Source organism: Octodon degus, unplaced genomic scaffold, assembly GCF_000260255.1.
Source record: "Octodon degus isolate 3935 unplaced genomic scaffold, OctDeg1.0 scaffold00124, whole genome shotgun sequence".
Lineage (NCBI taxonomy): Eukaryota > Metazoa > Chordata > Mammalia > Rodentia > Octodontidae > Octodon > Octodon degus.
In genome coordinates, this window is record NW_004524700.1 from 7,500,592 (window position 1) to 7,526,181 (window position 25,590).

Consider the following 25,590-nt stretch of genomic DNA (forward strand, 5'->3'; position numbering starts at 1 on the left):
ATAATATGAAACTTGCACTTTTATGAGTCAGTTTTTTTTTTGGTTCTAGGTGTAAAATTCAGTTTTGTTAGTATTATATTTTCTTTACCATGGGGGTTGAGAGAAACCAATTTTGAAAGAAATGTAAAGCCATGGTGTTATGTTGAGCTATAGGGGACTCAGGTCAACAATGTCTAGCATTGCCAGTGAAGCAGAAGACCCAATACTATTATGGACTACTGGACTCTTAGAATATTTTGCTGAGTTTACACACCTATAATATTTAAATGATAGAACTTAAAGGGGATACAGATGAATGTCCATTTTGTATCTGTGTATTCAAAGTGGTTAGGATAGATACATAGTTACATTCTCTTAATGAATAGAGGGATTTGTTCTAATGGTGTTTGTAAATAGGATATCAAGTCCGCATCTTGTACAGCAATTAACCACTAGGAAGAATGTATGCAATGTGTTAATTATTGAAACAGACCTACCATTTTGGCTTGAAACTGTCTCATCGCTATTTGTTTCTCAATAAAATTATGGAAAAAAAAGAAAAAAAAGAAAGAAATATGAGTTATAAACAAATGCAATTTAATATGCTTGCTTTTATATTTGTGACTTGTTGTCTTTTTATATTGTAGATGTTGTGGTCAACAATGCTGGGTGAGTAATTCATTTTTCATTTTTAGTGAAGTGCATAGAGTTGTTTTCGTGTGTATATTTTCCCCTTTTCTAAACCAATTCTAATTCTAAACTCATTACTTTAGAATTCTGAGGGACCGTTCCTTCAGTAGGATAAGTGATGAAGACTGGGGTAAGTATTTTTAATGTCTCTGTGAAACATACTGGTTTGGCTTTTAAAAATTTGATGCATTCATACATTTAAGCAAAAAAAACTATTTCTATATACTTTTGCTCCAGCTAGTATAAATGACAAGCTCTATATTAATAATGATGAATAGTTAAAAGTGGGCTATTAACACAATTTTTTTAAAAAGTTTAAATTTTTTGACAGAAAGGATTTTCTTTAGTTTCTCTTTTTCCTGCTTGAGGGGTTGTTGGCATTTTCTCATAGTGTTAACTCTAATAGCCTTTGACTTGTTTATCAAACAGATTGTTCTTTTTTCAAGATCAGAGCAAGGTGTGGAGGTATGTCTAGGATACAATAAATGAAAAGATCTGTAAACAAGGAAGGACAGAATCTGGGTGTATATTTGAAGTTTCTAATAAATAAGCAGAAATTCCATTTTCCTTTGCCATATTGGAAAGATTGAATTTAGGTTAACAAACCACAGTTGTGATTTTATTTTTCTTTACCCCTGCTCTTTGGCCTTCTATTGACTGAATGTCAGAACTAAAGCAAACAGCAATAGGTGAGATATGGTAGGCATGGAAATTGAGTTAAGTGTGACATTGTTGATAGTACATACTTCTGTCCCTCCAACTCCTTTAAGAAGACACAAAACATTGTTATGATTTAGAGTGAAACAAAGAAGAACTGTTGCTGTCCTTTTCCCACACCATGAGTGAAAAAGAAACTTAGAAAGTAAGATTTGCTGGTGTGGGCGTTCAGGTTGGTCCTTGGAGCTGGTAGGGACTGGAATCTTTTTCTCTGATTATCAGAGAAGCAGTCTACCACTCCTGACTACCCTTTTGTTTTAGTTTGTAGCTCTTGTTTTCACTATTACTTTCTTGTAATAGACACATAATAATATTTGTTGAATACCCATATTAAAAGAAAAGTAACTAAGAATGGTTAAAAAACTTGACAACTAAAAAAATTTGTTAAATCTAGAGTTGTCTATTTGAACAATATTCCCTCAGTGATCATGAAAATGAAATTTTCTCTGAAAACAGCTGTCTCAGTTTTTGCTTTTTAATGTGTCCTTATTCATCTCATTTGCAATCTTATAAAAAGGATGTAGTGAATATTGTGTAACTATTTCTTGGTGATAAGATGTGTAGTTTATGATTATGTTTCAATACTAGTGTTGAGTGCCAATATATATGTAAAATTATTATTTTTATTATTTTTGAGGTACCAGGGATTGAACTCGGAACCTTGTGCTTGCCAGACAGGCACTATACCAGTGAGCTATAGCCTTGGTCCCTATATGTAAAATTCATATGTAACTTTATTAGCAAGCTTTTACACAAATAAGCATTAAAAGTGGCATTGTATTTGTATATATGGAGATTATAATAGGGAGAACAATTGTAAATGTGAATATGAATTAGTGATTGCAAGCATAACTGGAAAAAAAGCAAAAATGATTACCCAGCGGTTAACAATAGCTGATTGTGAATGCTAGATGTAAAACAAACATCTTTGTGTAGGTAAATGATTGCTTATATATATAATAAAATTAACTTCTTTTTTTAGATCTAATCCATAGAGTTCACTTACGGGGCTCATTTCAAGTGACCCGGGCAGCATGGGATCATATGAAGAAACAGAACTATGGAAGGTAGAGTTTCACACAGCTGTCAAAGAGGAGTGCGTGCGTGTGTGTGTGTGTGTGTGTGTGTGTGTGTGTGTGTATGCAAGGAAAAGAGAAAGATTATATGATGTATTATTAAATGATTGCTTGATTCTGGGAAAAGCATCTTCAGGTATGTGTAGACTTTTAAAATGTTTTGGTACACATTAAATTGTTGTCATTTATAGTCACAGATTAGCTGAGCTAGTTAGTATATCTTATCTCCTACTTTTCATCATTAGTGATTTTCCTGGGTTTTTTTTTTGGCATTTTAGAAAGTACAAATACCGAGGATTCAGGTGTACGGCTAACTGCTTCTGGTTAGATAAGTGTTAGTTTTATAGTCTGTTTAGACACTGAGGACTTTTCTTGATAGCTCCTCCTTGTGTAACTCAGAACGTGGCAATGCTGTGTACTTATTCCAAGGACAGTATTATGCTTTGGTGTCAGAGTCATCCCTGTTAATTTAGGATTCAGGCATACCTTTCAGAAGCACCTTGTTTGTAATACTTCTTATTGAAGACTTCTAGTTTATTTTTGTTCTTAGCATTTTCTGAGAATAAGTGATAGAATTCATTTAATTTGTGCTAAGTAGAATGAGGTTTTTTTATTTTATTTTTTTTTATTTAGTGCAGGGTCTACAGGGTTTTACTGTGTAGATGGGACTTGTAGTGTCCTGTTTACAGACTCCCAAGTGCTGGGATTACAGGTGCATGCCACCATGCCCAGTCTCAATTGCCATGTCAGCATGCCCTGGGGGGGGGCAGGGCCGCCAGCATGGCAGGCCTGGGGATCAAACCCCTGGCCCCTGCATCTGCCTAAGCAGGAGCTTTAATCTGCTGAACTATTTGGCCGGCCCTAAAATGAGGGTGTTTTAATGAGGGATTCAGTATTACTCAGAAAATAAGATGGGTTAAAGTAATGAGGCCTAGGGAACTGAAACTACTTGATCTAGTATTTTTTGCTAAAATTGTGACATGTATTGCTGGTTTATTTTATGATTTTTTTTTTTTTTTTTGGCAGAACTGGGGATTGAACTCATGCCCTTGCACTTGCCAGGCAAGCGCTTATTCTATTAAGCCATCTCCCCAGCCCCCATATTTTATGTTTATAAACACTGTTTTTGAAAGATAATTTACTATTATACTTTAATTCTTTTGGCTGTGACCAAGGATTGATTTCAAATAGATCTCATAGTTGAATTTTGAGGGAGTACTTTTATACAAATATTATTGTAGATACATGAACTATGATTTTAAGATACTAATGACAATATACAGTTAATTTTGATGGATGCATCAGTACCAACACAGGGTTGGAGTTGCAACGTTATTAAGATATAGAAAAGATGATGTTGAAAGATTTATTTTCCTTTTAGGATAATTATGACTTCATCGTCTGCAGGAATATATGGCAACTTTGGCCAGGCAAATTATAGTGCTGCAAAGCTGGGTCTTTTGGGGCTCTCAAACACTCTTGCAATTGAAGGCAGGAAGTACAGCATTCACTGTAACACTATTGCCCCTAATGCTGGGTCACGGATGACACAGACTGTTCTACCAGAAGGTAAGTTGTATTTTTCAGTTCTGTCACAAACATATAGAATGAGCTTTCCCAAAGTATTTAATTTTTTAATACATAAAACCTTTTTTCTTTCCAGTTTCAACAGCATTTTGTGTTATTTGTGTTCCTTGTTGAAAAAATTAAGAAGCACAGAAAAGTTAAGCATAACCTGTAATTGTACCCCACAGACACCCTCTCTCCTCTATGGCACAAGAAATCTTTGCACTGAGTTATATCTACATCCACATCCCCACATCCTCTTTTTTAATTTGAGAGAGGTCATGTGGAATTGTCACATTGCCCAACTGGGCTCAGAGTTATGATCTTCCTGTTTCAGCCTTGCTGTCACCCCTCTCCTTGCACAGATGGGTGCATTGTGTATCATTTTTTACATAGGATGAGGTAATATCTATTTTATCATTATTTAAAAATCATATATTTAACTTTTAGAGTAGTTTTGGCTTTACAGAAAAGTTAGAGTTCTTTTTGCTTTATATCCATGCCAGGTTCTTTTAAATTTTAATCTTTCTAATAGATGTGTAGTGGTTTTTTTTTTTTTTTTTTTTTTTTAGTGGTATCTTGTTTTTAACTTGTGATTTCTAAATAACAAGAGTTTTGGACACCTTTTATTATTAGGCTTATTATTTTTTATTTATATTCTTCGGATCTATTCAGATCTTCTGTTCATTTTTAAATTGGGCTGGTTTTGAGTTTTAAGGTGTTTGTTTATATTTTAGAGCAGGTCCTTTATCACTTACTATATTTTGCAAATAATTTTCACAGCTTGTGCTTGACTTTCTTTTCTCTTAACCTTTATTTTTAATAGATTTTTGATAGATGCAAGTGTATAAAATCAGGGGATAAGTGTGACCTGATAAACAAGTAGACTTAATGTCAGTGTTAAGAAGGACCCATTCAAGTTCTCACCATTTGTTTCACACCCACAAAACCCACTTCAGTGGCATTAATAATCTCTTAGAATTGATCAGTTTATGCAAGTAAAGGATGCTCCTTTTAAAGAGATTTGTGCATTTGCTTGGGGTCAAGGATATTAAAATCTAGCACATAAATTTAATTTTGAAGAATATTTATTCAATAATGGTTTTAGCATTACACATTGCTGTCCTTAATGTAGTTGCCTAATTCACAGATATCAGCATAGAGAGTTAGTCAGGGTGAGATTTCTACCCATTAACTGCTATTTTCAAAAACCTGATGGAAATTCTTAGGACAATTACCATATCCATCTTGTATATATACATGTATGGTTTTGCACCTACCTTATTACCTAACTTTTCTCCTTTCTCTGTCTTCATTGTTCAATCCCTAAGTTTTGTTTCTTTCCATTTAACTGTGTTTGTTATATCTTTCAGTTTTTATTTCTTCTTTTGAGATGGATAATTTTACTTTAAATATTTCACGTTCAACTTGGTTACATGGGTTCTGAAGCAGTCTGACATGCTCATATTTGTTGTTTTTTAGGTGTTTTTCTTTCTGTGCCTTCTTCCAAGGTTTTCTCCTTATATTTGTTTTTCTTCCACTTGAATTTAAAATACATGGGTAGAGATTTATGGTATTTGTAGTACTCAGTGTTTTCTCAGTTTCCTGGATCTGTGATCTGGTATCTCATTAAATTAATGCAGAGACTCCTCAAAATCTAGGATTAGAAATACCATTCAACCCAGCTATTTCCCTTCTGGATAATTTTCCAAAGGAACTGAAAACATCATACTACAGTGATACATGTGCAGCACAATTTATCATAGCTAAATCTGGGAAATAATTCAAATGACCCTCACCTGAGGAATGGATAAGAAAGATGAGGTATTTTTATACAGTGGAGGTATTTTTATACAATGGAGTATTATCCAGCTATAATGAAAGATAAACTTGAGGATATTATAGGTAAGTGGATGCAACTAGAGGCTATACTCATAAGTGAAATAAATCAGACCCACATGTGTAAACATCATATTGTCTCATGTAAGAACCTGCAAGAATAAATAAAATCTGAAAGGTACAGTAGATCAGTAATATAGAAACTGAACATAAAGAATAAACAATAAACATCTCAGTAAACATTGAGATGAGGGAAAGGACAAAAGATAGGAAAAAAAGGAAGGGGAAAAATCATGTAAGTATATATACAGGATAACTAAGATGATTGTGTTATTTCTATCAGTTTTTTTTTGTAGCAATTAATGTTTAAAATTTTTACTTTGACCAGTTTTATATGCTAATATCTGTAATTAAGGCATAAGTGCTTTCCTGGAAAGCACAGGGTCCTGAGTTCCATCCCTGGTAGCACAAAAAAAGAAAAAAGAAAAAAAAAAAAAGACTATCTTTAGGGCTCCCGAGATAGATCAGTAGACTAAGCACCTGCCTGCCAAGTGCAAGATCCTGAATTCAAGCCCCGGTACCGCAAAAACAAACAAACAAAACAATGTAATTGAGCAGCCACTATTGAATACCTTTCATCTTTTTTTTAAAATGTGTTTCATTTTTAGTGTCTTATCTATTATTTTTATACTCTTTAAATTTAAAGAAAATAACAAGGACTAGGAGGTAAATTAAGGTTTATTGAAAGGAAGAGTTAGTGTTTGTTTGATCTATCTTGCATACCTATATCTGGTAATCTGAGCAATGTAACTTGATGATAATAATATGCAGTATAACAGTCATCGTTAAATTTTCTATTTTTGTTTTGAAATTCTATACTATTTTTGTTTTATGTTGCTCTATTTTTATTTTTTTTTCTCTTTAAAAAAAGGATAAAGGCATTTGGGTGTTATGTCTCATAATTCTCCATTAATATGTAACAGTTCATCTTTTTAAAGTTACTTATTTGTTGTAACTATTTAATTTATCTTTGCCCTTTTATGTAAAATCTGTTGACCACGTATATGTGGCTGCTTCTAGTCTCTATTCAAGTGTTGAAGGTGCTTGTTCTTTCACCTGTATAATGATGTTTTGGTTACTGAAGTTTTACAATCAGCCTTGAAATAGATAGTGGGAGTCTTCAAACTTTTTGAAAATATTAAATTTAAAAATTTACACATGACGAGAATGTATATCTATGTTATATGATAGAATACTTGAGTGTTGAGTTTTATTTCCATATGTCAAAGAAGGTACTGTAAAGTGGTACAAAACAATTGATGACTGGGAATATTTTAAAATTAGCTACTTGATAGAATAGAAATATTTTTGATACCATTTACTTTTTACATTTGAACTGATACTCATTTCGTGATTTGAAATTTTATTTTCTGAATCAGTAGCTTTCTATGCAACACATTTTAAATCACTGTCTCTGTTCCACTGTAGTGTAAATTCATGACTTTTTGGTAATTGTTAATCAGGAACTCTACTTCATCTTCTGTGTTTATTGTATTTTAAATTGGCAATTTTTTCTTCAGAATTTGAATTTGCTAATGTTGGTGGCCAGAAGACATAATCAGCTTGGTCTTTGTTGATGTTCCTTGAAAGATGAAGTTCAGTGTAGAAGATTTTAGGCTAGGGACCCCACTCAGATGCTGGCCTACCTCTTAAGTATTCTGTTAGGGTTGTTGCTGCTCTCCATGCCAGGGCAGTCATGTCTTCCTAGCAGTATGGTAGTAGGACTTTATTTCTTTTTGAGTGTGTATTATCTTAACAAGGCTTAAAATAGTTTCATTTTTGACAGAACAGTGTCCTTCAGAATTCTGGCCTCAGTGTAATGCTAGATAGTCATGATAGCTAATATGGGAGAAACACCAGATTGAGTAAATCTCAGGTTTTGTTTTTGTTTTTTTTCGTTTTGTTTTTTTTTAAATGTATTTAGTACAGTGACTACAGGATCTCACTACACAGATCAGACTTGTAGTGATCCTTCCTATTTTTCAGTCTCCCAAGTGCTGGGATTACAGGCGTGTGCCACCATGCCCAGTCTCAATCCTGTCTCAGCATGTCCCGGGGGCGAGGCTGGCATGGCAGGTGGGGGATTGAACTCCCGGCCCCTACTTCTGCCTAAACAGGCACTTTAATCTTAAGGCCAGCCCTTAAGCCTCAGTTTTGATTTTGATTTCATGTGTCTTATTAGCTGTACAACCTCATAGACCTTTTATTTGTGCTCTTGAGTTTTTTTTAATTATAAAATTGTGTGTAATAGAAGCTGTCTGACCAACAGTTTGAGAATGTACTACAAATAAGAATATTTACATATGAAGTTAGTGATAATATATGAAATAAAATAAAAAGCAGAAGTGTTAAGGTGGATTTTTTTTTTTTTTTTCTTTTTAATGTATTTGGTACAGGATCTTACTACGCAGCTTAGACTCCTAGTGATCCTCCTGTTTTCAACCTCCCCAGTAGTGGGATTACAGGTGTGCACCACCATTGGCGGCTCAGCATGCCATGTGGTAGGGCCAGAGCAGCTTATGGTGCTGAGTATTGAACCCCGGTCTCTGCACTTGCCTAAACAGGCTCTTAGTCGGCTGACCTATCTCGCTGGCCTTTTTGTTCTTTTTTCTCACTCATAATGATGGATATTCAGATTTTTTTTGGCAGAACCAGAGATTGAACTCAGGCTCTTGTGCTTGCCAGGGAAGTGCTTATTCCACTGAGCCATCTCTCTGGCCCCCAGTTGGGTTTTTTATAAGCATTTATTCTGTATTTAATGTGAAGTTAGTCAACTCTCATATCTAAATCCATGCATATAATTATGCTTTTAACATTCATTTCTGAAAATTGATATGTGGGAATTAGAGGAATAGTATATATTAAGATGAATCATATAGGCTAAGAATTTGTCTTATGTGTAATTTGAGATAGTTGGAATCTTTGGTTTTTCTCATGTAGGTAGTGGAGACTGGAAAATTATGGATTGCTTATGTACTTGAGAGCTTTTAGAGGTTACTAAGTGAAGACTTTTGAGCTGCTGTTTAATTATAGGACTATAAATCTCTTACTTTACATTATTAATGTAAATTATTTTTCATCATATCACATGTTGGCATTTATTTGATCCCTTAGATAACAGTATGAGTTATTATAAGGTATATTAGGTATTATAAAATGCAGTATAAAAAGTTTTATCTCATTTGAGCCTTGGAACAACTTGGTGAAATACAAAGGGAAAGCATTTTAACTATCAGCTTACTGATGAAAACTCAAATTCAGGGCAGGTAGCTTATGTGTTCCTAAGTTGTCTACACAGCAGGGTCAGCACCAAAATCCAGGTCTTCATGTTCCTTGTGCAGTAAGTATTTTTTTGAACTACTTACTGATCACAGAAGGAATACAATGATGTGACAGTTTTTTAACTTTGTTATCTCTGATGGCTTTGGTGCATTTCAACCATACTCTGCCATTACAGTTGCCACAGGTGTTTTGTAGCCTTCTAGATTGTCATTAAATAGCTAGGAGAATAATATTTTTGGGAATGAGTGAAACCTAAAATTCTCATAAATAGTGGTAATCACTAGTCTTTGCCTAGACAGCTGTAATTCATTTTTCTGGTGAATAATACATTACCTATTGAGGGAAGGTAAATCTAGTGCCTAGAGTTTTAGAAGTTTGAGAATACTTTGGGTATGTCTCAGTTTTGATAAAAAACCTTCTGAAAAATTTGAATATTAGACTACTTATATGTGTATAATGTTCTTAGATAAAGAGAATCCCAATTATCAATATAAGAAATTTTCAGAAAGTAAAATGATTCAGGAAACATGTACATACTTTTTACTTTTTCTGTTTATTTTAGATGTTGTTCAAACGCTAAAGCCAGAGTATGTGTCTCCCTTGGTCCTTTGGCTTTGTCATGAAAGTTGTGAGGAAAATGGTGGCTTATTTGAGGTATTTTGAAGTTTTCTTCTAAACAACATTTGTGTAATTAGATATTAAAAATGCTTTTAAAATTGGTATTTTTCTAGTGCTTACATTTGTAAAAATCTGTAGCAGTTGACATTACTTGTATATTTTTATTTTATTTATTTTTACTTTTATATTTTAAAATATTATGTATGTGTTATTATTAAGGAACAAGTGTGAACTAATGATGTTCTTGCTACCTGTAACAGCAGAGTTATAGATTGTTTTTAATTTCTAGTATTCTTATCAAATGAAAATATGGCTCATTTAATGTGTTTAAGCAAATACAGAAAGGCTCATTGATTTAAGAAACAGAGTGATGAAATAGAATGATAAAGTTCACAGTTTAGAGTCAGCTAAGTCACATTTTGAATTCTGCTGGTAATTCTGGCTTACTGAGTGCTGGTATAAATTAATACACTTTTCTTGGGCTTTGTTGTAACAGCAGTAAATTGTAAAGAGCCAGTCTTTTTGCAGTGTTAATTATCAGTATAGCAGGAGTTTAGTCTTGGTTTGAAAGACCAATATACACAATTTATTATTTTACTTTTTTTGTGTGTGTTAGGGATTGAACTCAGGGCCTTTCACTTGCCAGGCAGATGCTTATGCCGCTGAGCTATCTCTCCAGTTCCTGTTATTTTAACTTTAGTAGTGAACTTTTCTACTCTTTTATATTATGTATCTTTATGTGTTTATTGTGGAAATAAAAACCACATATAATCTCACCATGCAGTGAAGTCCACTATTCACTGTGTGATAAAAGCCCGTTAAGGTCTTTTGAAGGCAACATATATATATATATATCTATATATATTTTTTCTTTTTTTCTTTCTGTTATTTGGGGTGGGTATCTTTTTCTAGCCTGGATGGTTGTGTATTAGAATGTCCTCCTTCCTTTTTTTATACTCTTTGATGGTGGGGATAAATCCTGGCATGCGTTATTGATGAAAGCTCTAGAAGATTTGCTGTCACCATCATTGCTTAGTTTTAATAATCAACCTATATATACAGAATACTGTGACATCCAGAATATTTCTTGAAAGCACAAGGCTCTGGCTCAGTTTGAAGTGAATAACATAACAGTAGCCTGCTACATTTTAATACAGAGCTCATAAGTAAATTAGAGAATAAAAAAGTGGTTTCCATGTGTCCAAACAGAGATATATACTTCCCCTTTCTAATCATATACCTGCTGAATTTGAGCTGTGGAAATTAAGAGGCAGAGAAAACCTTTATAACTGAAAATTTAAAAATTTGAAACCAAGGGAGGGACCGGGGAGAAGGGCCTGAATTCAATTCCCGGTTCTGAAAAAAAAAAAGAAAGAAAGAAAGAAAGAAACCAGAGGACTGGGGATATGGCTCAGAGGCATAAGTGCCTGCTAGGCAAGCACAAGGATCGAGGTTCGATCCCCAGTACCACAAAAACAAAACAAAACAAAAAAGTGAAACATCTTGAGTTTAAAACTTGGCCTGATGCTCTTCAGATATATGAGAACACAGAAAATATTCCACAGTGTCACCATCCAGAGAGAACTGCTATTAATACTTACGTATTTTCTTCCAATCTTTTGTTAGATGTGCATTTTAAATCAGTAATTTTTTAAATGTGCCTTTTTAATTTTTATTTTTTTATTTTTATTGAGAAACAAATAGCAAAGAGATAGTTTCAAAACCGATTACTAGCACAGTTTCAGTAATTAATACATTGCATATTATTGTCTTCATAGTGGTTATTTATAGTACAAGATGCAGACATGATATCCTGTCCAAACACTATTAGTGCAAATCTTTCTTCTCATTGAATTAAGAGAAAGTAGCTGGATATCTGTCCTATTTTGTATAGGCAGATATAAAATGGTCCTTCATTTATATCCCCTTTTTAAAATTTTGTCAGAAATGGGTATTCCATTGCTATTTAAATATTGTAGGTGCATGAATTCGGCAAAATAATCCAATATAGTCCAGTAGTCCATAATAGTAGTGGGTTATCTTTAGTGGGTTATCCACAGGGCTGGCAATGTCAGAAGTTGTTGACTTGAGCCTTTCACAGCTCAGCATATTGATATGGCCCTACTTTTTATACCTTGTTTGTATACTTTCCTGTTGGATGGTTATGACCAAAATAAAGCAAGACCTATATAACAAGAAATGTAACTTTTGTATCTGACAGGGTTAGTCAAATGCCCTCAGGATTTACCATGAAACCCTGTACCACAGTTTGTAGATCCTTTGCGAGTGTCAGCCATGTGGATGAGTCACGGCCATTGCTTGACCAATTTGCTATCTGTGAAAGCCTGAGAGAATGTTTTCTCTCCATGTGACTCTCCTTAGGCACACTCTACATCATCTCTCATTTCCTCTGTGGCCCCATAATCTCCTTGATCAGAAAATTTGGTACACCACTGAATTACAAGATGTTATAGTAGAGATTCTCTTATGTCCTGAGCCCTCACTGACGTTGAAGGACTAGGGCCAAAATGTTGGCTATTCTTGCAATCCTTTTTTTTCTCTAATTTTTGGTCTACAAACTTAAGTTGTTAACCCTCCAGAAGATAAGCTTAAAGATATTATAACCCTATAACAGACAGTTGAGCTTAACTTCACCATCTGTCTGGGTATCAAACATCTTAGAATAGCATGGAATAGTTACTTTCCATCAAGTATTGATATGTTAAACTTCAAATACCTACAGAATGTGAAGGAAAAAAGTATTAAACAATAGGAATAAACAGTTACATGTTTTTACACAGAAATTTGGAAATCTAAACATGTACAGCATTGTAGTAGGACTAACCTGTGACATTTTTTTTCTTGTCTCTTGTTTTCATTTATTACCCTTTTTTTTTTTTAACATTTACTTGAGAGACAGTATAGCAGTAATTGATATGACATGACAAGCAGTATGTATTTAGAAGACCAGAATGACAGGCATTCCAAGCATGACCCTAGTAGTACACATTGCTATCTTCAGTGCGGTTGCTTAATTCACAGGTATCAGCATATATAGTTAGGGGGAGAGATGTGCATTTTTTAGATGTGCACATATAAATTAGGATCACTGCAGGTAGTTTTATGTTGCTTTTTTTTCACTGTGAACCATTTTAGTGAGAAATATTTGCATACAAAATTGATATAGTAAGAGATGTATGGAATATCCTGATTTAAACCTTAAAAGTAAATTGCCACTTTGCAAAGTTCCAGTAGATACATACAGTGGCCAATCAATCTCTAGTTCAGCTGAAGAGTTTTTGTTTTCTGGTTTGTGTATTTGGTATAGGGTTTCATTACACAGATCAGACTTGTGGTGATCCTGTTTTCAGCCTCCCCAGTGCTGGGATACAGGCATGCGCCACCATGGCCAGACTCTGTTTCCAGCTCAGTGCACTACGGAGGAGGGGCTGGTGTGGAGAAGAATTGTTTTTATTACCTGAGAAAGTCTGTAGCTTCTTAACTTCATTTATGAAATTTGGTAAAATGCTATGAAAGGTATGGGCATAGTCCTTGAAAGGCAGAAGGTGATAAAAAGTGACACACTTGTAATTAGAGCCACAGTATCTGCTGTCTATCTCTTCATATGCATGTGAGATTCTAATTTTAACTTCTGACGCACTGTAATGGTGTTTGAAGACATAGTGAGATTTTCTGTACATCAGACACTTTTATCCTTTGGGCTTTCCTAAGTTACCTCTAAAAAACTGTAGAAATGAAGTTTATCTTTCTATGTGGCTGTTAGTGTTTGATCGTTTTCCTTATGTCTGTATAAAGGATGTTTTACTAAAATGAGTATGTGTAGTTCCTTAAGCCCAGTACTTTATGTAGTTTTATTTTTTAAAATTCATTAATTCTTTCTACGGCGACATTTATTTCAAGTCTATAGTTGTATACAATTTATATTATTTAAACTTCATGCAAACCTATGAAATACATAGTGCTGTACACAAGAAAACTTGAATTTAGAGAGGTTAAATGGTTTACAAGGGTCAGAATAACTGGTGTCTTGGTCTGTGGCTTCAGATTTGTTCCTTTTTATTACACGTATTTGTACTACAGTGTGCTGCCTTAGTTTTCTGCTCTCATGACACGGATGCTGCATAGACATGAGGCTAAATGGTATTTGTAGAGCTTCATGTTACTTTTATTTGTTACCATGTAGTGTTCTAATACTCCTGGTAAGGTAGTTGCCTTTTTAAACAATTCTTCTGGTGATTTTATATTAGATTTTACAATGTTTGACTTCTCTTGTTTTCTAGGTTGGAGCAGGATGGATTGGAAAATGTAAGTCTTTGTTAGTGTTTGCTTATTGTGTATTATTTCCATATTTTTAAACCTGCATATCCATCAGAGCTGTTAATAAGAATTTTGTGAAATGCTTGATCTAGTGCATGCATTTGAAACTTTAACATTGTTATAACAACAGTATTTCTGTAGGCCAGAGACACTTTCAAGAATTATCTATGCTTCTTTAGGTAGTCCTTCTTCAAGACTTGTTCTGTCTTGTTCTGAACTGGCTGTTTTTTCAGACAGCATAGTCTTTCTATGTTGATACTTATCCACCAATGTCTATGGCATCACATGCTTTTTTTTTTTTTTTTTTCCTGTTTCACCGAGAATCAAGTGGGAGGAGGAGGAGGAGTTTTAGGTAGTAGCTCGAGACATCTGGAGAGAGTTGAACAATCACAATGGACAACTTTCTAGGACAGAAATTCACCTGATCAATTGTGCCCCCGTCTCTGCCCCACAAATTCTTTTGGCTTCAGTGTTATGTCCTATTTCAGACTTTGAGAGCTTGAAACTTAACAAGAGCATTTTAAAAATTTGTAAAAATCCCAGTGCTCAGTCTTTTTTTAGTTGGCTGGCTGCTGGTTTCAAAATTAATCACATAATGGAGTTATTTAGAAAGTTGATATCACTGGAGGGCATTGTTGCAAAGTATTGTGGCGTATCACTATTTTTAACATTTATAGCTGAGAGTTGTTAAAATGATTTATATTTCTCAAGCATTTGATCACCTGATGATACCCATTTGAGAAAGGAAGATAAATGATGTAATAAAAGCTATATCTGACAGTTTATCAATAGGAAAGATCTAGAAGCAGGCATTTCTGTCATTCATTAAGACAAAGTTTAAATGTAACAGTCATCAAAGTCTGACCATTTTGTTTAGATACTGTTAACCTCGATTTTAAAAAAGAAAACACTGTTAAAAATTCTAATAGAAACCACTAGGAAGAATGTATACAACGTGTTAATTATTGAAACTGTCCTACCAATTTGGTTTGAAACTGTCTCATTGCTATTTGTTTCTCAATAAAATTATGGGAAAAAAATTCTAATAGAATTTATGCAGCAATAATGAATCTCTGTAGCCTGATATTTTGTAGAAATGGAAGAATAGAAAAGAAATGATAAGGGGGAATTATTTGTGGCTATCTGATTTATTGACTGGAATATTTGACCTGTTACCACTGCCAGTCAAGAATTTACTACCTAGCCAACTTCTGTTAAAGGAAAGTGAGATATCTTCACCTCTGTGGTCTGGGGTCAGTCTTCTGGTATGATTGTTATAGAATGTAAGCTTTTCAGATTTAGCATATTTTTTCCTTTAGTAGTACCTAGCATAAGAGAATCTCCCTCTCAGGTTTGCATATTTTTAGAAGTTTTTTTCTTTCTTTCTTTTTTTTTTTTTTTTTTTTTTGAGGCTATAGTAAAAGTCTTTGGAAGTTAGAATATATTTTTCTAAATTTCCTTTTTATTGAAGTTAAAATTTTAAGGAACTCTTCATATACCTTGCTTTCTGTCTCCCTTAAACTGCTCAGTTTCTTGGTTTTGTTTCTCTAACTAGTACGCTGGGAGCGGTCTCTGGGAGCTGTTGTCAGACAAAAGAACGAGTCAGGAACTCCTGAAGCAGTGAAGGCTAACTGGAAGAAGATCTGTGACTTTGCTAATGCCAGCCACCCACAGAATATTGGAGGTAAAGAGTCCCGCCACTTCTCCTTGACAAAAGAACCAGAGGCAACACATTGGTGACTCAGACCCTTAAATAATGTCTGGCATATTTTTTGCTCTACTAGATCTTAGAACTCTTCATGTTTAAGATATTTTACACTAGTATTTTCTAGTTTTTTTTTAAAAAAAAATCTTATTTTTTGTTTTGTTTCATCTATGTGTGGCTGAGGAAAGGATGATACAAGGTGTTAAATCTTCCTATTCCCCAGTTGATGGTTGTTTTTAAAATCCTTAATGATATAGCCATATGTTCCTTATGCTTTTCCTCTTGTTTCCCAATGGTTTCTTTATACCTACTAAACTTTGTTCTTTTTATCCAGTAAGAAGAGATGTGGCTTCATTTTAGGGCTTTGGTTTTATTCCTGGTTTCAATGCCTTCCTACCACAGCTCTTCCTCCTTTTACCACTTATGCATACTTCTGGGCTACACCGATCTTTTTACTAGTTGAATTTCTACTGGAATATCTAATTGTAATAGTTCTACTCACCCTTTTTTTTTTTTTGTGGAACTGGGGATTGAACTCATGCCCCGGCGCTTGGGCTGGACCCTCTCCCAGCCCCTCGGGCCGCCCCCCACCACTCTGCAGTGCCTCCCCCCCCCCCCCCGCCCAAGAATTTATAGTTTCTTAACTGCTTGGTAATTTGCTCTGGGGCAAAGACTGTACTTTTGTCTCAGTTACTCTTCTCATGTTCCTGGGACAAATACCTGACACTCAAATTGAAGGAAGGAAAACTTTATTTAGCTCATAGTTAGTGGAGGTTTCAGTCCATATTCAGCTGGTTTCAAGGTAGAGTGGCACATGGAATAGAGTAACTGTTCATAGTGGCGACAAAGAGTAAGAGAGCAAAAGGAGGAGCAGTAGCTCATGCAGCTAGCTAGCCTCTCTTGCCTCCTCACATTGTAATGCATAGTATCTGTCCCAGGGCACTCACATCCATAATTCCAGCATTGGATAGTGAATCAGTCACAAACTCCAGAAGCTGCCCTGTGACTGCTTGAGGCTTTGGGAGGACAACTAGACACAAATCATAACAACCTTGTAGGTGATTGGTTTTTTTATTTGTCTTTTCGTTGCATGAAAGGTATCAAACCCAGAGCTTTGGGCATTTTGGTAGGCAGGTACAACCTATTGAGGAACACTTAGTTATATATGTAATTTTTTTGTATTCATTGTTAGCATGGTGCTGAACTCATAGAAGAGATTTAGTAAATACCTGTTAACTGGAATTATTTAATCACCTGTAGTGTACCCATGGAAGTAGGTACCAAATAAAATTTACATTATTTTTTCACATATCCATTTGGTATATGAAGTTTTAAACAGTTTTCTAAAATGGTCATGAATCTGTCATTTTGAAGAAAAACATTTTTCTTCATAGTGATTTTATATTCAAAGTTTGATAGACTATATCAGAAAAATGACTATTTCAGATCATACATGATAGCATTCTTGTATTCAATATTTTGATATTTTAGATAAATTTATGATTAACAGTCATTTATTAATGAAACTGAAAGAGAAGGGGGAAATTTTATTTTAAAACTTTTGATTTTGGGTCCAGAGAGATAGCTTGGTGTTCTAAGTGCCTGCCTGGCAAGCACAAGGACTCAAGATGGATCCCTGGTACCCCATGCCATGTCAATTCTGCTGAGCCAGCCACTGAAACCCAGCATGGTGGCACACGCCTGTAATCCCAGCACTAGGGAGGCTGAGACAGGAGGATTACTATGAGTTAGAGCTTGATAGCAAGACCTGTACCAAGTAAATAAATGAATAAAAAGATTAAAAACGATGACCTTCTAATTTTTGCTTGAAAACTCTTTTGCTTCAAAAATATTGAGACTGTTAATTAAAACTCTAATTGATGATTCTAGTATTTGAAGTACAGTAATAAAACAAAAAAGAAACCACTTTTCTATAAGAGTTGATTCTTTAGAGCACCTAATCTAGTGTTTTTATTTTATAGAATTAAATCACAAAAAACCTGAACTAGTCAGTGTTTAGGCCAAGATCAATTCAAGTGTCTGTCAAGTGTAGTGCTTTGAGCATGTGCCTTTCAATGACATAACCTTCCCTTGAGACAGTGGCCCAAATGTAAACCTCTACTGGTGTTGCCTGGAACAGCAGACATATTTGATTATCTCAGATTTGTAGTTTGGTTCATGCTTTTTGTCTTGAGTTTAGAAGGAAGTACAGTGTCCCCTGGGTTTGGCAGGAGGATCCCTGAGGCTTCAAGACATCATAGCATATATGGATGCCCACTGAGAGTCCTTTATAACCTTTTGGATACCAGAGCAACAGCTTCAGTGATAATGATTTTTTCTATCTCTAGAAGAACTTTTAGTACCTATTTTTAGACCTTTTATTTATGTAGTGACCTGGAACAGAGGTAATTTTGGCAGTCTTGTATATTTGCAAACAAGTATCCTGCTTTATGGTGACAAAATAGCTGAAGATACTGAAAAGCTCAGACCTCTCCAGAACCTGGGAGAGATATATTAAACAATGCTTTGTTTTCCTTTGAAAATATGTAATTATTTTTGGTCTCTTTCTGTCTTTCAGTAAGAGCCTAACATCGTACATTCAGTTTGTGAGTGGTGATAGAGGTCTTGTGACAGCTGTTAACCAGCATTCTGTAGTTTTTAGTCACATTTTAAATAAAGCTTTTTTTCTTCCTTAATTTTAGAATCAACTGGCAGTGTAATTGAAGTTTTACATAAATTAGATTCAGAAGAAATTTCAACAAATCCTACCAGTCATGCTACATCTACAGCTTCACCAGGATTTGTAAGTGGAACAAAAAGGCCTTTGCTTCTGTGTTCTCTAGAGATTGTTTTTTCTTCCTTCTCTCTTTCCTTTTCCAGTCACTGTCTTTTAGTTTCTAATAATGGAGACAAATATTGGCACAGATAATTTGAAAAAGAGAATTTATTCAGAAATCATTTATGATTGATTTGAGATTAAGACAAATTTTGATGGACAGGCCTTTAGGCTGTTGCAGCAAAATGCCAAGATGCCCCCATGGGGGCTGAGGAGAGACAATTTATTAGCCAGTGTACGACATCTGACCTGGAGTGTGGAATGTCAACCCTGAGTGGGGTTATACCTAGAGATTTTATGGGCCCGGGTTCTGAGTGGCGGCAAGAACATTTCCTCATTTAGCTTGGAATGTGTGAGTGCAGCGGAAATTTGTGTAACAGGGTAGGGGGTCTGGCTGTTCTCTCCGTTGTGTCCTTTTATGGGTGGAATATCATGCCATACAGGGAGGAGGGAGGGGAGTGTTGGTTAGGTTGACTGAAGTTCATCTTAGCCCAACATTCTTATTTCCTGACTGAAATGTCTGTGCTTTGGCCATAGCAAAGCAAGGCAGGTTCTTTTTTCTTTTTCTTTTTTTTTTTTTTGTAAGGGGGAACCAGGGATTGAACTCAGGCCCTTGTGCTTCCCAGGCAAGTGCTTATTCTACTGAGCCATCTCTCTGGCCCCAAGGCATGTTCTGATACTCGACATTGCACCACCACATAAGGAAGTGAACTAGGGTAAATGGTGAACTCTGGAATTTCCACCTCTCCTTTTCTTAACTTGCTCTGGACTCTGCTGGGCTTTTTTTTTTTTAATGGAGAACCCTAGAAAGAAGATCCAGGCAACTGAGCAACAGTTTTCAAAGCTCTTCCTAGTGCAGTGATGGCAGAACTTTTAGAGACAAGTGTCCAAACTGTAACCCAAAACCCATGTATTTATCACAAAATGTGGACTTGGCAGTTAAGCCTGAATACTGTGATTTTAGTTGAGATAAAGCAGCTCGTATATTAACATTTTTTGCTTTAAAAGAAAAACAAGCCAGAGAGATAGCTCAGTGGCATAAGCACCTGCCTGGAAAAGTCTTGAGTTTGATCCCTGGTTCAAAAAAAAAAGGAAAAAAAAATGTGTGCCATAGGTTCACCACCACTGTTACAGTGTGTGAGTAGTGTAGGAGAAAGGACACTAACCTGCTCAGCTTCTTTTGGCTATTCTGGGTGAATGAAAACATGCTGAAATAAAAGAAAACACTCTGGGAGCTTTTCCTAAGGACTTTTCCAAAGTACTCTCTTCACTGGCATGTATGTTTTGGTAGTTTCTTTGGGGGTTTGATAAATTAGTTCTCTGATTGGTGCTTTAGCTCCCCTTATTCCTGCATTGCTGTTGTGAGTTAATACAGGGAGATGCTAGATGGAAGGGGGAAAATGGGTTAGAACTTGAAATGAAGCTGTTATCTGTTCCCCAGGTCTCTGTCTGCCAGCCTGCCTGCCTCTTTCCATACATTGTTTTCATTGCACCATTGATATCTGTTTTATCTCTTCAAACCTAACTTTAAACTGATGATGAGTAGTTCTGAGTTCTGTGAAAATTTGTGGGGTTGTTCTATGCTGCAGTCTGTTTTGTTTTTTTCTTAATCTACCAAACAGAAGACTTTGTAAAACAATTTTGAAACATATACAAAATGTTATTTTCTAAGCTGCTGATGTATTTCTTGGTAATTGACCACAAAACTTTTCATAAAGTATGTTATAGATAATGAACATTAGTGAATGTTAAATGTAACTTTTTTCTCTTTGTCAGTGTAGTTTGATAAATACTTTTTCATGACCATTCTTTGATAATCCTATTTTTCTAACTTTTTAGAAAAGAGTATTTTATTACTCACTGACTTTTGTTCTTTTAAGGGAAAGGAATAGCAGATTATATATACATTAAATTTATTGAGAAACAAATAGCAATGAGACAGTTTCATTACCGATTACTAGCACAGTTGCAAAAATTAATACATTGCATATTGTTGTCTTAGTGGTTGTTCATTGTACAAGATGCAGACATGATATCCTGTCCACAAACACTATTCGAACAAATCTATTCATTGAATTAAGAGAATGCAGCTGTGTATCTATACTATTTTGAATATACAGATACAAAGTGGTCTTTCATTTGTATCCCTCCTTTTTTTGTTTAGTTTTGTCAGAGGTGGGTATTCCATTGCCATTTAAATATTGTAGGTGCATGATTTCGGCAAAATATTACAATATAGAACAGTAGTCCATAACAGTGGGTTATCCGTAGGACTGGCAATGTCAGAAGTTGTTGACTTGAGCCACTTACAGCTCAGCATATTAATATGGCATTACTTTTTATACTTTGTTTTTATATTTTCCTGCTGGATGGTTATGACCAAAATAAAGCAAGACCTATATAACAAGAAATGTAACTTTTGTATCTGACAGGGTTAGTCAAATGCCCTCAGGATTTACCATGAAACCCTGTACCACAGTTTGTAGATCCTTTGTGAGTGTCAGCCATGTGGATGAGTCATGGCCATTGCTTGACCAATTTGTTTTCTGTGAAAGCCTGAGAGAATGTTTTCTCTCCATGTGACTCTCCTTAGGCACACTCTACATCATCTCTCATTTCCTCTGTGGCCCCATAATCTCCTTGCAATGGGGCCTTGCAGCCTTCATTTTTCTCTAATTTTTGGTCAGTAGCAGATTATATTTTGGAAATATATCAACAAGTTTCAGTTAAGAGACTGGCTATGTGCTCTATTACTGGACTATATGCCCTGAGCTGTTTTGGTACTGGGAATCAAATTCATGACTTTGGTCTTTCCAGGCAAGCACTGTACTGCTGAGCTATGTCCCTGACCATTTTTCTTTTCTTGACTATCTATTAAAATTATAAAAACCTGCTCTTTCCCATCTTGCAAGATGGTGAGTGAAAAAACTGAGAAGCCAGGCACTGAAGAGAAGAAACCTGAAGCCAAGAAGGCTGCTGCCAGTGGTACTGGTATAAAGGCTAAGGTGAAGACAAAAAAAGTCCAAGAAGGGGCAGCCCCACTGCAGCTGAAATCCTGTCCTGGTTAGAGGAATTGGTAGATACTCTCGATCTGCTATGTATTCCAGAAAGGCTTTGTATAAGGGAAAGTACACAGCTGCTAAATCAAAGGTTAAGAAGAAAAAGAAGGAGAAAGTTCTTGCTCAATCAAAACCAGTCGGTGGGGACAAGAATGGAGGTACCTGGGTGGTTAAGCTTTGAAAAATGCCTAGATACTACCCTACTGAAGATATGCCCCAAAAGCTCTTGAGCCATGGCAAGAAACCCTTCAGTTAGCATATGAGGAAACTTCGAGCTAACATCACTCCTGGCACCATCCTGATCATCCTCACTGGGCATCACAGAGGCAAGAGAGTGATTTGCTAAAGCAGTTAGAGAGTGGCTTGCTACTTGTGACTGGGCCTCTTGGTCTTAATTGTGTTCCTCTATGAAGAACACACCAGAAATTTCTCATTGCCACCTCTACAAAAATTGATATCAGCAAAGTGAAAATCCCCAAACACCTCACTGATGCTTACTTCAAGAAGAAGAAGCTGCAGAAACCCATGCACCAGGATGGTAAGATCTTCAACACTGAGAAAGTGAGATATCAGATTTCAGAGCAGCACAAGGTGGATCAGAAAGGGGTGGATTCAGATTTTAGCAGAAATCAGAGCTGTTCCTCAGCTCCGAGGCTATCCATTTCTGCTCTGAGAAATGAAATTTATCCTCAGAAATTAGTATTGTAAATTTATATTACTAAGAACCTAATTAAGTAACTGATACATTAAAAAATTATAAAAACCCTTCTTAGGTTTTAACCCTTATTTTCTAACTCCTGCTTTAGGATAAAAGTGATTAAAAACTCAGACATTATTTTATAAGCTAATGTGCTTCATGTTATGGCTAGGTCTAGACATCACTAAACTCAAAAATACAACATTCAGTTTGACAAAACACATTTCTGGGAAGGAATGAATGTCAGGTTAAATTTCACCTTAACTCAAAGATTTTTTTGTTTGTTTGCTTATTTTATTTTATTTTTTTGTAGAACCAGGAATTGAACTAAGACCCTTGTGCTTGCCAGGGAAGCACTTATTCTACTGACCCATCTCCCCAGACCTTTGTTTATTTTTCTTGCAGTACTGGGTATCGAACTCTGGACGTTGCGCTTGCCAGGCAGGCGCTTATGCTGCCTGGCCTGCAACTCAAAAGTATTACTGAAACAGTGTAATTTATAAGTGCTGAGAAATGTTTTACTTACATGTTTACAGTGAATTTTATACAGTTTATCTTATAAAGCAGCTCATTATCCCTAATTATAATAAATTATTTTGTGTAGCCATTATTTGTGAAATTATTAGGGTTTTCTACTATCAGAGACAAGAGAATTGAAAGTGAGACATTATGTGTTAGCAAGAACTAACCAATAAAAGTACTTATCTGTAAATGAAAACCTTTCTAGATATAATCTGATTGACTTTTATTTAAAAAATCAAATATAAAGAAACTGTCTCCATTAAGTTCACTGACATTCTAGTTAGGTCTTTTCAAAAGCAAAACTAGGTATATAAATTGGTAATAGTTCTGAAACATTAATATATCAAAGATTTGATGAAAATATAATGAAAAATTACTTAAAATTTTTTATTAGTACATATTTGTAGCTTGTACAGTTTATCACTTCCCCTTTCCTCCTGTTTCTTTTCTGATTCCCCATCCCATTTTTCATTCTTGTGGATATTAATCATAACTCATGCTATAGTATATAATGTTTACATTGATTGAGGTTATTAGGTTCCTATACATGGTGTATATTTATTCTACTTATCTCTCCTTCTCTACCTCACCCCTTGTGCCTTTTTCTTTGGATTACTTCCTTGTCCCCTTTTAACCATCCTTTGTTATTCTATTTGTACTTTGCTTTACTCAGATTAGAGGTACTATACAGTATTTAAGCTTGTGTTTCTGGTTTATTTCACTCAGCATTTTAATTTTCAAATGTATTTTTTCCTACAGATGTCTCAAATCTGTCATTCTTCATAGCACAGTTGTATTCTACTATATAAAGATACCACATTTTCTTTATCCAATTATCTGTTGATGGGTATACAGGCTGTTTCTGGGATTTAACTATTACAAGTTGGGCTGTATAAATGTTGGTATGCATGTATCACTGTGTATGATGTAGCTCTTTCAGGAAGATAGCAGAGGGATACTTGGGTCATATGGGATTTCTAATTTAATTGAGAAATGTTTATAATGACTTCCATAATGATTGTACTAGTTTACATTTCCACCAGCAATGAAAGCGGGTTCCTTTTCACCACAGTTTCACCAGCATGTGTTGTTCTTTGAAAAAATAATTCTTTTTTTTTAAACAACTGTTCCGTAGGCTAGCGCTATTGGGTATAAACTTCCTTCATATTTTTCTGCTTATACGGAACTGGACACTATTATGTATGCCCTTGGAGTGGGAGCATCAGTGAAAGATACAAATGATTTGAAATTTCTCTACGAAGGAAGTTCTGATTTCTCCTGTTTGCCTACTTATGGAGTTATTGTAGCTCAGAAATCTATGATTGGTGGAGGATTAGCAGAAATTCCTGGACTTCCAATCAACTTTGCAAAGGTATGCTTACTAAGAAATTTTTCTTTGCTTGTATTCTGCTTAAATGTTATTGGCAAATGTCACATCCTGTATATGTATGTACATATATATTCAAAAACTGCAAAATATTTCATTCACAGTGATTGATTCAGGAATAAAAGTTAAGCACAGCCTTTGATTTTTTTTTTTTTTTTTTTCTTTTAAGAATATAAGAGTCCTTAGGAGTATTAGTTTAAAATGCCAGGGCCGGGGAGATAGCTCAGCGGCATAAGCACCTGCCTGGCAAGTAAATGGTCCTGAGTTCGATCCCTGCTACCAAAAATAAATAAATAAAATGCCAGCAAAAAAAAATAATAATAATTATGCACAGTCTGCAAACCCTGGGATAATGTTTTTTATCTGATGTTTGTTGTTTGATCAAGTATAAATAACTTCTTCAGGTTTCAGTTTCTTTATAAAATAGAACTATAATCCTTATTTCATGATGCTGATGAAAGAATAAACCAACTTATTTTGTGTGTAGGGGGATATTTAGGACAGAGAGAACACCTGTAGTGACACTGAGATAGGTAGCTGCATACTTGACTTGGTGTTGGAGCAGTGTGGGGGACAGTATAGCCCAAGTGCGCAAAGGTCATTTTGATCAGGTGTGATAGGAAAGGAGAACTTTGTAATCCTTATAAAGACTGCAACTTATACTCTGGTTAGTAAGGGAAGCCATGATCTGGCTATATTCACTGAATATTTCATTCTTAGTGGGATCTGGAGAAGAGGTGTGTAAGAGCCAAGCACAAAAGATGAGAAACTATTTAGGATTCTGTGGTAGCAGTCTAAACATAAGGGGAAGGAAAAGAGGAGTCAACTGAAATTGTGTGTGTATGTGCACATACATATAATATATATATAAACCCATAGTATTATGTAAATACATTTGCTGTGTACAGCAGTCATGTATGACATAACTACTGCATGTGACCATATACACATAACATTTTAAGGAGTTGTTTTGGATAGGTTTGAGATGCCTATTACTCAGTTCTTTGGAGATGTAGAGAGGGCATTTGAATATTGTTGTAGAGTTTGGAAGAAAGCTTTAACAGGTCCTTAGTATTTAGATAATGTTTGAAGTCTGAGAGATGCACATCACTGATGCGTGAGCAGAATTGGAGGAGCGACCTGAATTCAGAGGCCCTGTAGTTTAGAGATTAAAGAGATGTAAAAAATCTAGGGAAAGAGACTTGGAAGCATGGCCCAT

General features: G+C 35.2%; 1 protein-coding gene across 1 annotated transcript in view; it reads left to right on the forward strand.

The window, feature by feature from the left end:
• The window catches only part of Hsd17b4 (hydroxysteroid 17-beta dehydrogenase 4), a 110,945-nt gene that overhangs the window by 18,321 nt on the left and 67,034 nt on the right, over window positions 1-25,590 (forward strand). Inside the window, 9 exon segments of the mRNA XM_023700551.1 lie at window positions 627-648; window positions 753-799; window positions 2,369-2,453; window positions 3,844-4,031; window positions 9,772-9,863; window positions 14,129-14,153; window positions 15,721-15,849; window positions 18,573-18,673; window positions 24,120-24,356. Coding sequence (XP_023556319.1) covers window positions 627-648; window positions 753-799; window positions 2,369-2,453; window positions 3,844-4,031; window positions 9,772-9,863; window positions 14,129-14,153; window positions 15,721-15,849; window positions 18,573-18,673; window positions 24,120-24,356 — 926 coding nt within the window.